This window comes from Neltuma alba, unplaced genomic scaffold (genome assembly GCF_004799145.2).
Source record: "Neltuma alba isolate B1F8T4 unplaced genomic scaffold, ASM479914v2 tig00003198_pilon, whole genome shotgun sequence".
NCBI classification, from domain to species: domain Eukaryota; kingdom Viridiplantae; phylum Streptophyta; class Magnoliopsida; order Fabales; family Fabaceae; genus Neltuma; species Neltuma alba.
In genome coordinates, this window is record NW_021633184.1 from 1 (window position 1) to 13316 (window position 13316).

A 13316-nucleotide genomic window follows, 5' to 3' on the forward strand; every position below is an offset into this window, starting at 1 on the left:
TCTGTTTATTTTTTGTCGCTGCTTCTACTGTTTTGCATCTATTTTGCAGTGGGTTGCTGGTGTAACTGTTTCTTTCACTCCTACTAGTGTGATGGCTGAAAAACAATGAAGGAAGACAGTTCTGATCTAATCGCAAAGTATTGAGAAGGAAGACCATTTGACTAATGACCCCCCAAAAGATAATACAAGACAAGCTTAGACAATGGATACCCCGTGACTATTAAAAACTCGATTGAGAGTGAGATAATTAGTACCATTAATCACTATGAATATGTTAAGGAGCTTATAGACCATAAGATTATTTGAAGTTTTGGTATTCACTATCAATTTGTTGTCATTCATAGGATCACCTCTCTTAATGTATACCTATAGTAAGAAAAAACATGATAAGAAAAAATCCGATTTATGTTTGACTGCACATATTTCAATTGTTGCCAATAAAATACCCCAAGATTTACCGTAGTAGGTGCTATGTCATAGGTTATAAACGGCTATAATAATCAATTTTACTGGTATTTCTCGAGTCAATAGCCAATGCACATATTCTAAACAAATATGCACATGCAAGTGGCTGAAATTTGGAAGAGAACTCACATGAATTCAACTTTGAACTTGGGCAAAGGTCCTCAAGAAGGTTTCCAGTTAAATACCTGCATAAATATAGTAACACAAATCAATTCATAACTCATTAATTATTGATGACTCATCAAAAAGGTAATCTCAATGTCAATAATTTCACTGTTCTCATCTTTTGCAAGAAAGAATTCAATAAATTCATATTGTCCCTCGCATCCTTCTACCAACTTAGTTTGACAGTATGGATGTTTTGGTTTAACTCACAGATGTTGGAAAAGATCAAGGATATTGGCGCTTTTAACCATCAAGAACCTTAAATTACAAGTTTTGCAAAGAAATTTTCTTAAACAATATGTGGGGTCCACATGTTGCATGGACTTTGAAGTGAGCCACACTATTTATGGATATTGGCACCTACTGTGACGTCTTATTATCATAAAACTCCCATTATGGTAATGTATAGGATGTTTATTTTCTTTTTATTATCAATATGGCATCTGCATTGTCTATGGATTTGACTGATTTGACTGCATGAAGCAATACCAACCATTGAACAAATACAACAACGAATGCGATTGCCTCCTTTATTTTTTTACTTCTACTCTAGCCAAGACACGTCATCCCCATGTTCTCATTCCCACTCGTCAACCCAAGGTCTCAAGGGCGAAGGAAGCAGTGGCGCGGCATTGACAACAGAAATCAGGCTCAAGATAGGATAAAGAAGCATTTTTTTCTCCATGTCATGGAGAAGTTTCTGGAAATTTCAGACAAAAAGAATGCCTTCTATTTGTTCACATCAGAAAGAAGATTTTTGATTCGTATGACTTGGGATCTAAAATAGTAGTTATATGTTTCTGTCTGGTTGACATTATCTTATACTCTTTATTTTACTCAAAATTTCACTTGGTCCTCCATTCTTTTTCCCACCATAGCCTTGTCTTCCTCTTTTATTTTGAATTGTCTGCAATGAATCCTAATAGTGCATATTTTACAATTAAATAGGTGTAGATTTTGGGATATAATTGATCAAATTTATAAATATTTTATAACTATTTAATTTATTTTATACACTTTCCTCCCTAAATTTAATTGTTAGGCAAAAATTGAACTTGGAAAAATATCTGCTCATATTTTCTCTTCTTTTTTTTTTGTACAGGAAAAATAATAAAAGAAGCAGGAAAAAAAGGAAAGAGGATAGATAAAAAGGCATGGACTCCACCTGCATTAAAGTAGGAAAAGAAGCAGTTTGGTACGTGCAATTTACACACAATAGAAGCTACAGACAAGGGCGGATGCGGAAAACTAGCATCAAATGAATGTATATATGTTAGCGAGTCCCACATCAACAAGGGGAAACAGAGGAGCTTCAGTTTTAATTCTAAACAGTTCGATTAGAAAGAGAGAGAGAGGAGGCATCAAATCACTATTCTAAGTACCTTAAAATTCTCTCCAAGATATTTGGAGCCTATAGAAGCACTTTGCACTGCAAAGAGCAAGCTTATTAGGGAGTTTTGAAATTGATTTTTGTTCTCTTTCTTTCCTTCCTCTTTAATTTTTTGTGATTGTCTACCATGAATTAAGGAGTTTAGAAAGATGTTATTTATCAATTTTATTAGTTGTTTCTGCATTCCCTAGTTAAGGGTAAGGATGTAGCCCAACTAGGGAACTAGTCTGTTCTTTTGAGTGTGACGCTATGGATTTTGATTTATGAATATATTTTAATCTTTCTAAGTATATCTATTTATCTTGTTCTTTATGCTGAGTTTTTTGAGTGGTCACTATTAAATCAAATCTATGGATGATCTGGATGACTTGGGAGGCGAAAAGAGAACCTAAATTTAGAGAGTCAGACACAAATATTATAGTTCTAGAGATTTGTGATGACTTAAAACTATTGTTTCATGATTTAATTAGCTGTTCTGGTATCATGGGAATGGATTCAACTCAAATTGAGTACAAAATAGTAATTTGAGAAAATATTATGACACTGTACAAATAATTGTCACTATAGTGTAATTGCTCAAGAGTCAACTCAAAAAATGGAAACTAGAAACCTATAGGGTGAATCATGAATCCCAACACTTCAAACAATTGTGTTCCTCTCAAATTAAATCATGATTGCTATTTTTATTTCTAGATTTTCTACATATTCTCTTCAAAAAATTTATTTTCTCTTGTTTTCTTAATTATTAACTATCTGAAGTTAGATGTTTTTTAAGGGAATATAGATGTTTTTATGCCAAGTTCCTGTATCAAAAAAAAAAGGAAGTCACTTTTCAGGCAAACACAACGAACTACCATCAGCAGCCATCTCACAATTGTAGACAATCCGCATCCAGTTATTTGTATGGGATGATACTCCTTGGTTTATTACGAAATTTGAGTGTTTAAGATTCATGTACCAATTTTCTCTATCAGTATGCAAGAGGTTAGTGTCCACTCGAAGGATTGAAATCGGATTAGCAGCAACAAAAAACTTCAAGTCAGACCTTGATTTTAAGTTATAGGTGTGAGGACAAATTGTTAGTATTCACTACTCCAAACAGGCAGATTACTGACTGACACTTTTCAAGTCCATGTACTTCATTCATTTCATTATTTACTAATTTTAGATAGTTTCCGAAGGTTCCAGGCAGTGGAACCAGGAGGGGTCAGTAATATATGACGCCCGGTTCCCTGTAAATGTCTGCTCTCACTTTGCAGTGTGTGCGCATGTGGGTAGAACATCATATAACAAATTTCTTACATGTACTCCAATTTTGTCAGGTGAGCAAACTCATCTGGAATTTTTCCTTGCAATTTGTTAAAGCTCAGGTCTCTGAAAACAAATTTTCATCCAAAAATTAGGTAAGAAAAAGACAGCATATAAGCATTTCGCTCATAAATTAGATGGACACAAAAGTATATTGACACTATATCCAGCATAAATGAGTACAGAATGCAAGAAATTTGGAGCTAAGAAGAATTAAAAAAAAAAGCAAAATAAAACAAAACAAGAAATATCCTGATAAGCAGCAACCTAAAAGTTGGAATAGTAGTGAATCAGCACTCACAAGGTTTTTAAATTTCCCATTCTCCAAAGATAGGTAGGTATTTGTCCATTGATATTGCAACCCCTCAATATCCTGTGAAACAATCAAACATATAAAATTTTGCAACAACTAAGGCATCAATTTATCTTCTTAACCTTCAAAAGAATTCCTTACTAAGACAATGACTCTAAGAAAAAATAATTAATATATATAATAATAAACGAAGCAGGTAACTGACAATGTTTTCAATTTTATCAAGCTACTGAGCGCAGGAAAAGTTGACTCAGGTCCATTCAAGTCACTTATCCTCCTGCATGTGAATGAAGCATGTATAAACAGAGTAATAAAACTAAAGTGCCTCAAAACACTAGTCAAGATATAAAACTTACAAGTCCTCTAAGTTTTCAGGAAATGAAATTCCAGAAATCGGTCCACTCAAACCAGTCCCATGAACCATTCTGTCAAAATGGGAATACCATTGCTTCAGATGAAGAGGCATCATATAGTCAACAATAGAAAACAAATAAAATAATTAATGGTTGCCCAAGAAACAAAATTCTTACATTTTCTCAAGACTTTTCCAGTTCTGAATAAAGTTAGGTATCTTTCCTGAGAATCCATTGTCGCCTAGTCGACTGAATCAATTGGGGTTAAGCAACAATACATTACTATTCATTCAGATCAATTAAAACATAGTTATGGGGTTTTCTTCGTAATTAGTTTGACCCTACGAGCTATTTAAGTCATTTTATTCAACTCCTTCGTAGCTGCTCATAGTACTATCATTTTAACATTCAGGAAACTGATAAGTTTAGCATTATAAACTGAAACGCTACAGGGTGGCGAACTACTCAGAGTTGAATGATACTCTTCAGACCAGATTTGGATCTTCTTAAATTTTAAGGGATTACTAGTCTCAGTTTCTTAAGAAATCAAGAGGATCCAAATTCCTTTAAACCACAAGAGGGCAAACTGGATTTGAACAAGAAAATGGAGTAATCTAAAAGTTATCCTAAATATGTACATCAACATAATAGAAGGAAAAGGCACTTCTTTTAAATAAAAGGAAACTTACATATCCGTCAAATTAGTAAGCTTTGCGAAAGTTGGAGGTATGTCTCCAGTGAAATTGTTGGAGGTAAGAACCCTAAAGCAAACAGAAATTATGAATATAATCCACGATTATGAACCAAAGATCAATCAATGAGCATTATCATTTAACCCTTCTACCGAGAAAAAATATAAGACAGAAAAAAACAAAATCCAACATGAAAAAGAAATGGTGTGAGAAATGAGTGGTAAATCAAATAAGCTGCTTACAGTCCTTCAATTTGGAGAAGATTGCCAAGCTCAGGAGGAAGATTCCCAGAAAATTGATTGAACTCGAGGACCCTATCATCAATTTCAAGCTAAAGTTCAACTAAAAGTATACGAAAAATTGAAATGAGGCTTATTCTTCAAAAATGTGGATGTCCAAAAACTCACAGACGTTGCAGAGTAGTGATCTTCGTAAGCTCCACTGGGATTTCACCCGTTAGTCGATTACCAAGAAGAGAACTAACGAACAAACAAACATAACATTCACATTTCACAAAACTAGTCACGAATAAGAGTTAAAAATATGAATAACTAAAAACAACAGAAAGCGAAAACGAAGAGAAGTGCAGAGGATACATGTGCCGAAGATTAAGGGAGGCCCAACTTAAAGGGATTGAACCGCTAAGGTAGTTGCGGCTCAGGTCGCTGTACCAAAGTGAAGGAAATGCAGAGTTAGCGCAAATGAAAACAAATTCAATCAATGTAGTTTCAAGTTTTTGTGTTACTTACATTACGGAAAGGTAAGGTAATCTGACAAGTTCTGGCGGGAGTTTGCCCCGCAGACTTTGTTTCTTCAGAGTTCTGTGTTCGATCGCCATCGAAGATTGAATCTGAATCAGAAATTATGCGCCAAATTCGGCAGTGCATCTTCTAATTTGTTCTCTCTGTTTTTACTTTTGGCCAAACTTCTAATTTGTTCTCCCAGGGGCGTGGTGTTTTACTTTTGGGTCATAGCCTCCTTTTTTGTATTTTTTGTTTTTTTTGGACTGAAGGGTCGTTGTCAGTTTCTCGCGGGGTTTCCGTGCTTTACTTTTGAATATAATGTTTGAGTTTCTCCTCGTTTTAATTTTAATTTTTCAAAATTTAAATTATAGATTTTAGTTTTTTAAGTTTTTTTCATTTAAAATATTAATCTTTACAATTTAATAAAATTTGAACTATTTTACCTCTTAAAGGACTAAAACCTATAACTTAAAACTTGAAAGATCAAAAACTAAAATGAGAACAAATTTAAAGGACAAAAAATTATAATAAACCTTTGAATTTTGATGGAAGAGTTATGTGAAAATTGCTGAAAAATCTCTATCACAAAATTTATTGCCTAAAATTGATTTAAAATTTAGATATACAATTTATATTTAACAGGTGCAATTTTGTTTTAATTATGTACAACTTATTTCAACTAAGACACAGGAGCTAGGTCCTAAGGTATGTCTGGGCATTATTAAATTTTGCAATTGGAGATTTTCCATTATTTTCCGAAGAATTAATAAGGCACTTGGGTGATGGCAAAAAAAAAAAAAGGCACTTGGGATCTACAAAATGATCTGTGAAGAAGGAATTTCTCCCACGAGGCACTTATAACATGCTACTCTGAGGATCGGAAAGAAAGTTACATTTTGTAAAGTAGATTTTTTCTATTACTGATGTTATAGTTTAGTCATATGAAAACTTTGATAAATAGGTCTATGATATACAAATATTATCTCCTATTCTTAATATATAATCGAGTTGATTAATTTGAGAAAATTAAAAAAATTAAATAAATTACTTTAAATTATTATATTTATTGTTTTTCTTTAAACTAATTTAAAGAGATTAATAAAATTAGTTAATTTAGTTATTTATAATAAATATATGTTGACTTTTCTAAATTATCCTATTTAATTAGGTACATTGAAACTACCTCTTCGTGAAAATCCCTTATAATTAATAGGGATATTTTAAAGAAAATATTATAAATTTAAGAGACAAAATGAATTAAGGTTTTATATTTAGGATCAAATCCAATCCTCCAATTAGTTCTTGTATTTAAGATTGGAGGTAGTAATACATATAAGTATTTTAAAGAGATCATGTAATATATGTTATAATTAAGTAATTTTTTAGTTTTCTCAATTTCCTCCAAAAAGTCAATTACATCGTGTAGGACAGTGACAAGTAAAACCAAATTTAAAGGGAGAATGTGAATGATTATGATGAAAATCATAAGGATGATTTTTCAGAATGACGAATATGATAAAAAAACTGAAGGAAAAAGAGAGTTGCAGATAAGAGATCTTGCCAAGATGGAGAAAGGTAGACAATAAAGACGATGGTAAAATCATAAAATTGTCTTTCGAATGAATTTCTGGATTTTAATTTAGGATAAATTAATAGAGGGTTAATATAATTTTGAGCCTCTCAAGTTTATTCTTATTTTGGTTTTGATCCTTCAAGTTTCAAATTATATGTTTTTCATTCTTCAAATTTTCTTCTATTTAAAACATTAGTCCCTATAATTTAACAAAAATTTAGATTATTTTGTCCTTGAGGTCAGGGACTAAAATTGAAACTTAAATAACTAAAATTAAAATTCATACAAAATTAATAAAATATGAAAAAAGTCACGTATCATGGTTAAGTAATTTTAAATAACTTGATACGGCTTAATTCCATTAAATTTAACGAGTAATTTAACATTGGCAAATTGAGAGTGTGATTTTAAAGTTATCCAAGGTTGAGGAGGTAACTCTCAAAATTATAAGTATTTTGGCCTTACTTAAATTTAAATTAAAAAAAAAAAAACAACAGAAAGAGAGAGAGTGGTACATGTTGACAACATGACAAAAGCCGTCACCAGGGGCAATGGTGCAATCGCAAACGACAGCGTTTTGACTTTCTGTGTCCACTGGGTACGCCGTAAACCAGTTGGTTTGATTGAAGGCAGGACCAGAAGTGTCGCATGGATCTACATCGAAGCTCCAATGTTTCTTTCCCAGCGTCTTAGCTATGTCTTTCAGAGCTTCCACTGGAAACACACACACATATATATACATGTTCACGCAAAGCAATCAAATGACGGAGAATATATACATATATAGAGAGAGAGACACACACATATGTAAACATACAGAAAGAAAGAGAGAGAGAGAGAGTAAATAATGAATCAAAGGAAGCGATAATATACTTTCAGATGGATGTATCTTGGTGGCTCCAAATGCAGAGGAAGCCCAGAAAAGAGAGATCAAGAGAAAGAGGAGGAGATAATGATGATGATGATGGGGGAAACTTATCTTCATCATGCTTCTCCTCATTTTGGTGAGAGAAGAAGCAAACTGAATTATTGAGAGAGAGAGAGATTGCTGGACATTGTAGTGTAAAGCACAGACCACATAAATAGACAACTGACCAAGAGGGGAGACCAAGTCAAGCACAGCTACTCTCCTGTACTTGGTACTATTTCGGCTTCTTAGTATAAGAGTTTATTTGATTTTTGTCTTAATTCTAAATATAAGATCTTAATTTATTTTGTTTCTCATATTTATTTATTTTTTCTAAGATAGTTCTTATAATAATCATAGTTCTAGCTAATACACTTGATTAGCAAGAATATTTTAAGAAAAATAACACGTCTTTATTACAAATAACTAATTTAATTAGTTTCTTTAATTTACTCATATTAGTCAACTAGCTCTTATATTAAGGACCAAAGGTCGTATAAGAGTTAGTTGACTAATTTGAGTAGATTAAAGAAATTTGTTAAGTTGGTTATATGTAATAAATAGAAATTGTCTTTCTTAAAATAATCTTGCTAATTATATATATTAGCTAGATCTACCATTTGATAGAATCTTTAACATATATAATTAATACAAGAATTACTTTAAAAAAGTGAATAAATGTGAGAGACAAAATAGATTAAATTTTTATATTTAGAACCAAATTAAAAGTCAAACTAACTCTTATATTCAGAAGTTATTATTTGTTTTTGAACAGTAAATAAGAACGGGGGGAAGAGCTACCAAAATATGTGAATCCTAACATTGTCCTCCGCGACGAATTAATTTCTATAAAGATCTTAGGAACTATTCTGAAATTAAGTTTTTTTGTGAAAATGGCATAATTGTCTTCAGTGAAACATAATTGTGGTGGGATGACCTAGCTGCTGGGCTGGCATTTCTCGGAAATTCAGCCTTAGCTACTTGACTACCCTAGTTTGCTGGAACTTATTAACTAGTTTAATTGCTCAGTTAAAGTTGTTATTAAATTATATTGTTGATATATACTACTTTCGGTCCTTAATATAAGACCCTGTTTGACTTTTATTTTGGTCCTAAATATAAGACCTCAATCCACTTTGTCTTTCATATTTATACATTTTTTTCTAAAGTAGTCATTCTAATAATAAGAGTTCTAGTCAATAAACTTGATTAGTAAGAATATTTTAGAAAAGACAACATCTATTTGGGACAAATAACTAACTCAACTTACTTCCTTAATCTCTTCAAATTAATCAACTAGCTCTTATAATCAGGATCGGAGGTAGTATTAAGCAAGAAATTTCACTGAAATTAACTGTCCCCCTAGGATTGCCATTTAATAAGTTAAATTAAAGTTGTTACTTATTAACATGTTGTCATATTTTTGTTCTTTAAATTAAGAGATTTAGGTAATTTTACTACAAAATTTAATCCCAAACTAGACTTTGTACGTGGTGGTTGGGCTATCTGGAAGTCTTGAATTGAGATTTGTACGTGGGTTTAGGGAGGGTTTTTGTGTCTTTCTCTCATAAAAACAAGGGACAATTACCATGAAATCTCAAGAAAGAAATACGTTATCATTTCTTACTCTAAAATTTGTTATTGTATGCTCTTCAGATTGTTAATGAATTTTAGGATAACTAATTTTTTTCCTTAAGACCTGATTATAATTCTTTCTGAAAATAGTCATGTCTTGGAGGGAGGAATAACTTAACTGTTATACATCATCATGCTATTCATATTATGACATACTTTGTATTCTAATAATTTTAATTCATTTTAATAGAAGTAATTATAAACAAATGCGAAAATGCTCATTAAAGTAGTGTTCTAAAGCTAAAAGTTTACTCAGTTACTTGTTTCTTCCGATCAAGAAAAAAAAAGTTGAATAACTTGTATCTTTACGGAAAAATAGCGTTATAATAGTGAGAGATATTAGTATTATACATGTTCTTAGGAATTATTACTTGAATATATAGTTGCCATGCGATTGAACAAAACTATTTCTAGTTTAGTTTAATTTTTTGGGTTGAGAGTCTATTAATAATATATCAAAAGCATGTTATTATATAAATATATATATGCATTAAGCAAAGATTTTTCCAAGTATTGAATTATATGAATTATTATTGATTTAGTCGAGAGGTCAGCTAGTCACTATCATAGCTACATGTGATTAAGACTAGAGTTAAACATATTGACAGATACGTGCATGACATTATTTAATTTTCCATTGACTTAATAACAATGAATTTTGATTAAAAAAAATAATAATAACGAATATTGAGAACAAGAGCAAAGCGAAGTCGAAGGAAAATTTAAGAAAAAATCTTGACTGCTTCAAACATAGGATTTATCTTTTCATATAAGCAGTATTATTAGGGTTCAAATCTTGTTGATGTAATTAAAAAATTGCTTGTCAGAACTTATAAAAAAATAAAAAACAAAATTCTTCTTCTTCTTCTTCTTTTTATTTTTATTTTTGGAGAGTCTTCACATAAGTCTTCGTCCAGGTACAAAACTGTTTAATTTCTAAATGTGAAAGGCACCATACGTCGTTCTGTGGGGTCATCGAGTCCCATACGTTCAAATGAAATTGATTGTTTTTGTTTTCTTGTTTCAGGGGATGGTGTGGTGTTTAATCAATTAGTATTTCTTTTGCATTTTTTTTTCTTGGATCTAATCATTAAATTTTATGAAATTACTAAAGATAAAAGATGGTCATAAAACAAAACATAAGCCTGTTAAATGATACAATTCACATAGAGAAAGAAAGGTTACAAAACAGTAGATAAATCTGACTAATGAAAGAAAGTAAATGCTAAAATATTATTATTTGAAATATTTCGCCAACATTATTTAACGATAACAGTATTTTCATTTGATTAACATGAACAATCCTTCCAAAAAGAATCAAGAACGGTAATAAAAATATTTTCATGCTCCTACTAAGGTTTGGCGAACAATTGGCAGATAGTTGTCTTTTAAACATATTATTTGGAATTTGATTCCCATATATGTATAAAGATGACTTTCTAGAAATTAGTTTTAAGATGTTGGGTTGGTACCCGAAAAAAAAAGAAAAATCATGTTCCTAGTGTTTGATGATGCTATTTATATTATCGATGCTATCTTCCGATCCTAAATGTAGAAGCTGGAGTTAGGGAATTAGTTTTAGTTTAAAATATATTATTTAATTTATTTTATCTTTTATATTTATTCTTTCTCCAAATTAATTTATGTAACTTATTTATTGATATATAATATAATGTTACATAAAGGTATTTTAAGAAGATCATGTTACATTCATTAAAATTAAGCAATTTATATACTCTATCCTTCCCTTATTGTAAGAAACAATATAGTTCAAAATGTTACTTAAATTTAGTTAAAATCAATAAATATGTAAGATATGTACATATTTTTCCAGTTATAACCTTATTTGTGAAGAAAATACATGAAAGATAATAAGTGGCGATTTATTACGGAGAGATAATACGTAACATATATTTAATAAAGGTAAAAGTGAAAAGACTTTAAAATGGCAAATAAAAATAATTTGTTTCTTATATTTAAGGACATCACTGTCAAAGAGAATATTTTTTCATGAATAAGAACATGAGCAAGTAACTTCATTAATCTTCTCAAATTAATTAGGTATCTCTTATATCTATGATACAAAAAATATTACCGATGTTAAGATTAAGATACTGAAAATACACTTTGTAAACTTAAAAACTAAATTGAAATTTGATGCAATAGTTTAGTTTAGCCTTTTCAATGTCATTACCACATATTTATTTAATCAATTTAATGTGTTTTTTTAAATATAAATGTAATTGATAATATATCAATTACCATTAATAACAATAGCAATCATTATTAAACTCTCTCCTGCTTATCCTCTCAATTCCCCCTCCTTTTAGTTTCAAAGTTTTTGGCCATTCAAATTCAAATTTTTAGAAACCCAGATAAGTCCTCTCGTTCAAATTTTAATATAGCTCCTCCAATATTATACATATTGTCCTTAATATAACAACTAGATAACTAATTTTTAAATATTAAAAAAATTAGTTAAGTTAAATTATTTATAACAAATAGATGATATCTTTCCTAAAATCTCCTTATTAATCATACTCATTTTTTTTTACCAAATATTAATCATGTGCATTTGAATCTTCATTTGAGAGTAACTTCTTATTACATAAAATCATCATAGGAATTACTTGAAGGCAAAATGGATAACTATTAATGATAAACTGGATTGATATTTTATATTTAGAAACAAATTAAATTTTTAACTAACTTTTATAGTAAAAACTGGAGGTAGTATTGATTTAGAGTAATTAATTAGTGCTCTTAATCAAATTTGATTCCGTTTTTAATGTCCCAAAATGCTGATAATTGTCAATTTGTCATTGAGGCATGTACATACGAACTTATTATTGATTTCAAATTTGTGATTTCTATATTAAATGCAATTTGATTCCATATCACTGAAGTATTATTTTGTTACCAAAACGGCATAACATCGTGGTTCTCCCGATATCCTGTTCCACTGTTGAATGCATATTTGAATCGATTGATATAATTATCAGAATCAGCTTACATTTAAATAAAATATACCCACACCTACGCATATACATCAACATCAGAGTCAAATATAAAAATTTCAAAAAAAAAGAGAGAGACACAGAGAGAGAGAGAGAGAGCATGCCATGTATAACAATAATAATTCTCAAAATTATTGCTATATATTTGTTTAATCAATTTGATGTGTTTTTTAAAAATTTTGAAATTTAAGAAATCAAGGATGAAGCTAGGAACCATCAAAATAAAACGGTTCTCATCCAGTGTTCATCACAGTCAAAATCAATGTGAATGGCTTAGATTAAGATGAACACACCATGTTCATCTTTTTTATGAGCATGGAATATGGTCCACAGAAATAGTAACTCCAGGACCCGAGTACATGGTTGTGATAATGATGAGGATTCAATATGATGTACGTCAAATTACAATGCTTCTTGGTCAAATAACCAATGAAAAACACAACCATATATGAACTTTTGTCATGATCTTAAAACAAGCAGATATAATACAAAATGAACATATCATAATACATGAACGAATATAATATTCATTTGATTACTACCTTAAATAAGTATTATATGTAATCTCGATTTCAAAAGCATTTAAGTGATAATAATAAATGCAGACCCATTAAATCAATTAGATAATCGAATGAATAAGATTGTGTATAGAGGGATCTATTAGAAGAAAAAAGGTATTCATAGGAAGATACATCTAAATCCCATTTATTTCTTTTACGATTCAAGGTTTTGGGTTTAAAAATATTAATCTTCCT

General features: G+C 30.4%; 1 protein-coding gene across 1 annotated transcript; it reads right to left on the bottom strand.

Moving 5' to 3' along the window:
* Positions 1 to 24: 24 nt before the first annotated feature.
* On the bottom strand, positions 25 to 7936 carry LOC114740916 (probable leucine-rich repeat receptor-like serine/threonine-protein kinase At3g14840). Its single transcript, XM_028929172.1, has 14 exons — positions 7876 to 7936; positions 7518 to 7716; positions 5436 to 5507; positions 5283 to 5351; positions 5094 to 5165; positions 4929 to 5000; positions 4684 to 4755; positions 4172 to 4243; positions 3998 to 4066; positions 3847 to 3918; positions 3630 to 3701; positions 3323 to 3394; positions 595 to 650; positions 25 to 95 (listed from the first exon to the last, which is right to left on the bottom strand). Coding segments are annotated over exons 1-14 (1041 nt in total). The 5' UTR covers positions 7877 to 7936.
* Positions 7937 to 13316: the final 5380 nt, after the last annotated feature.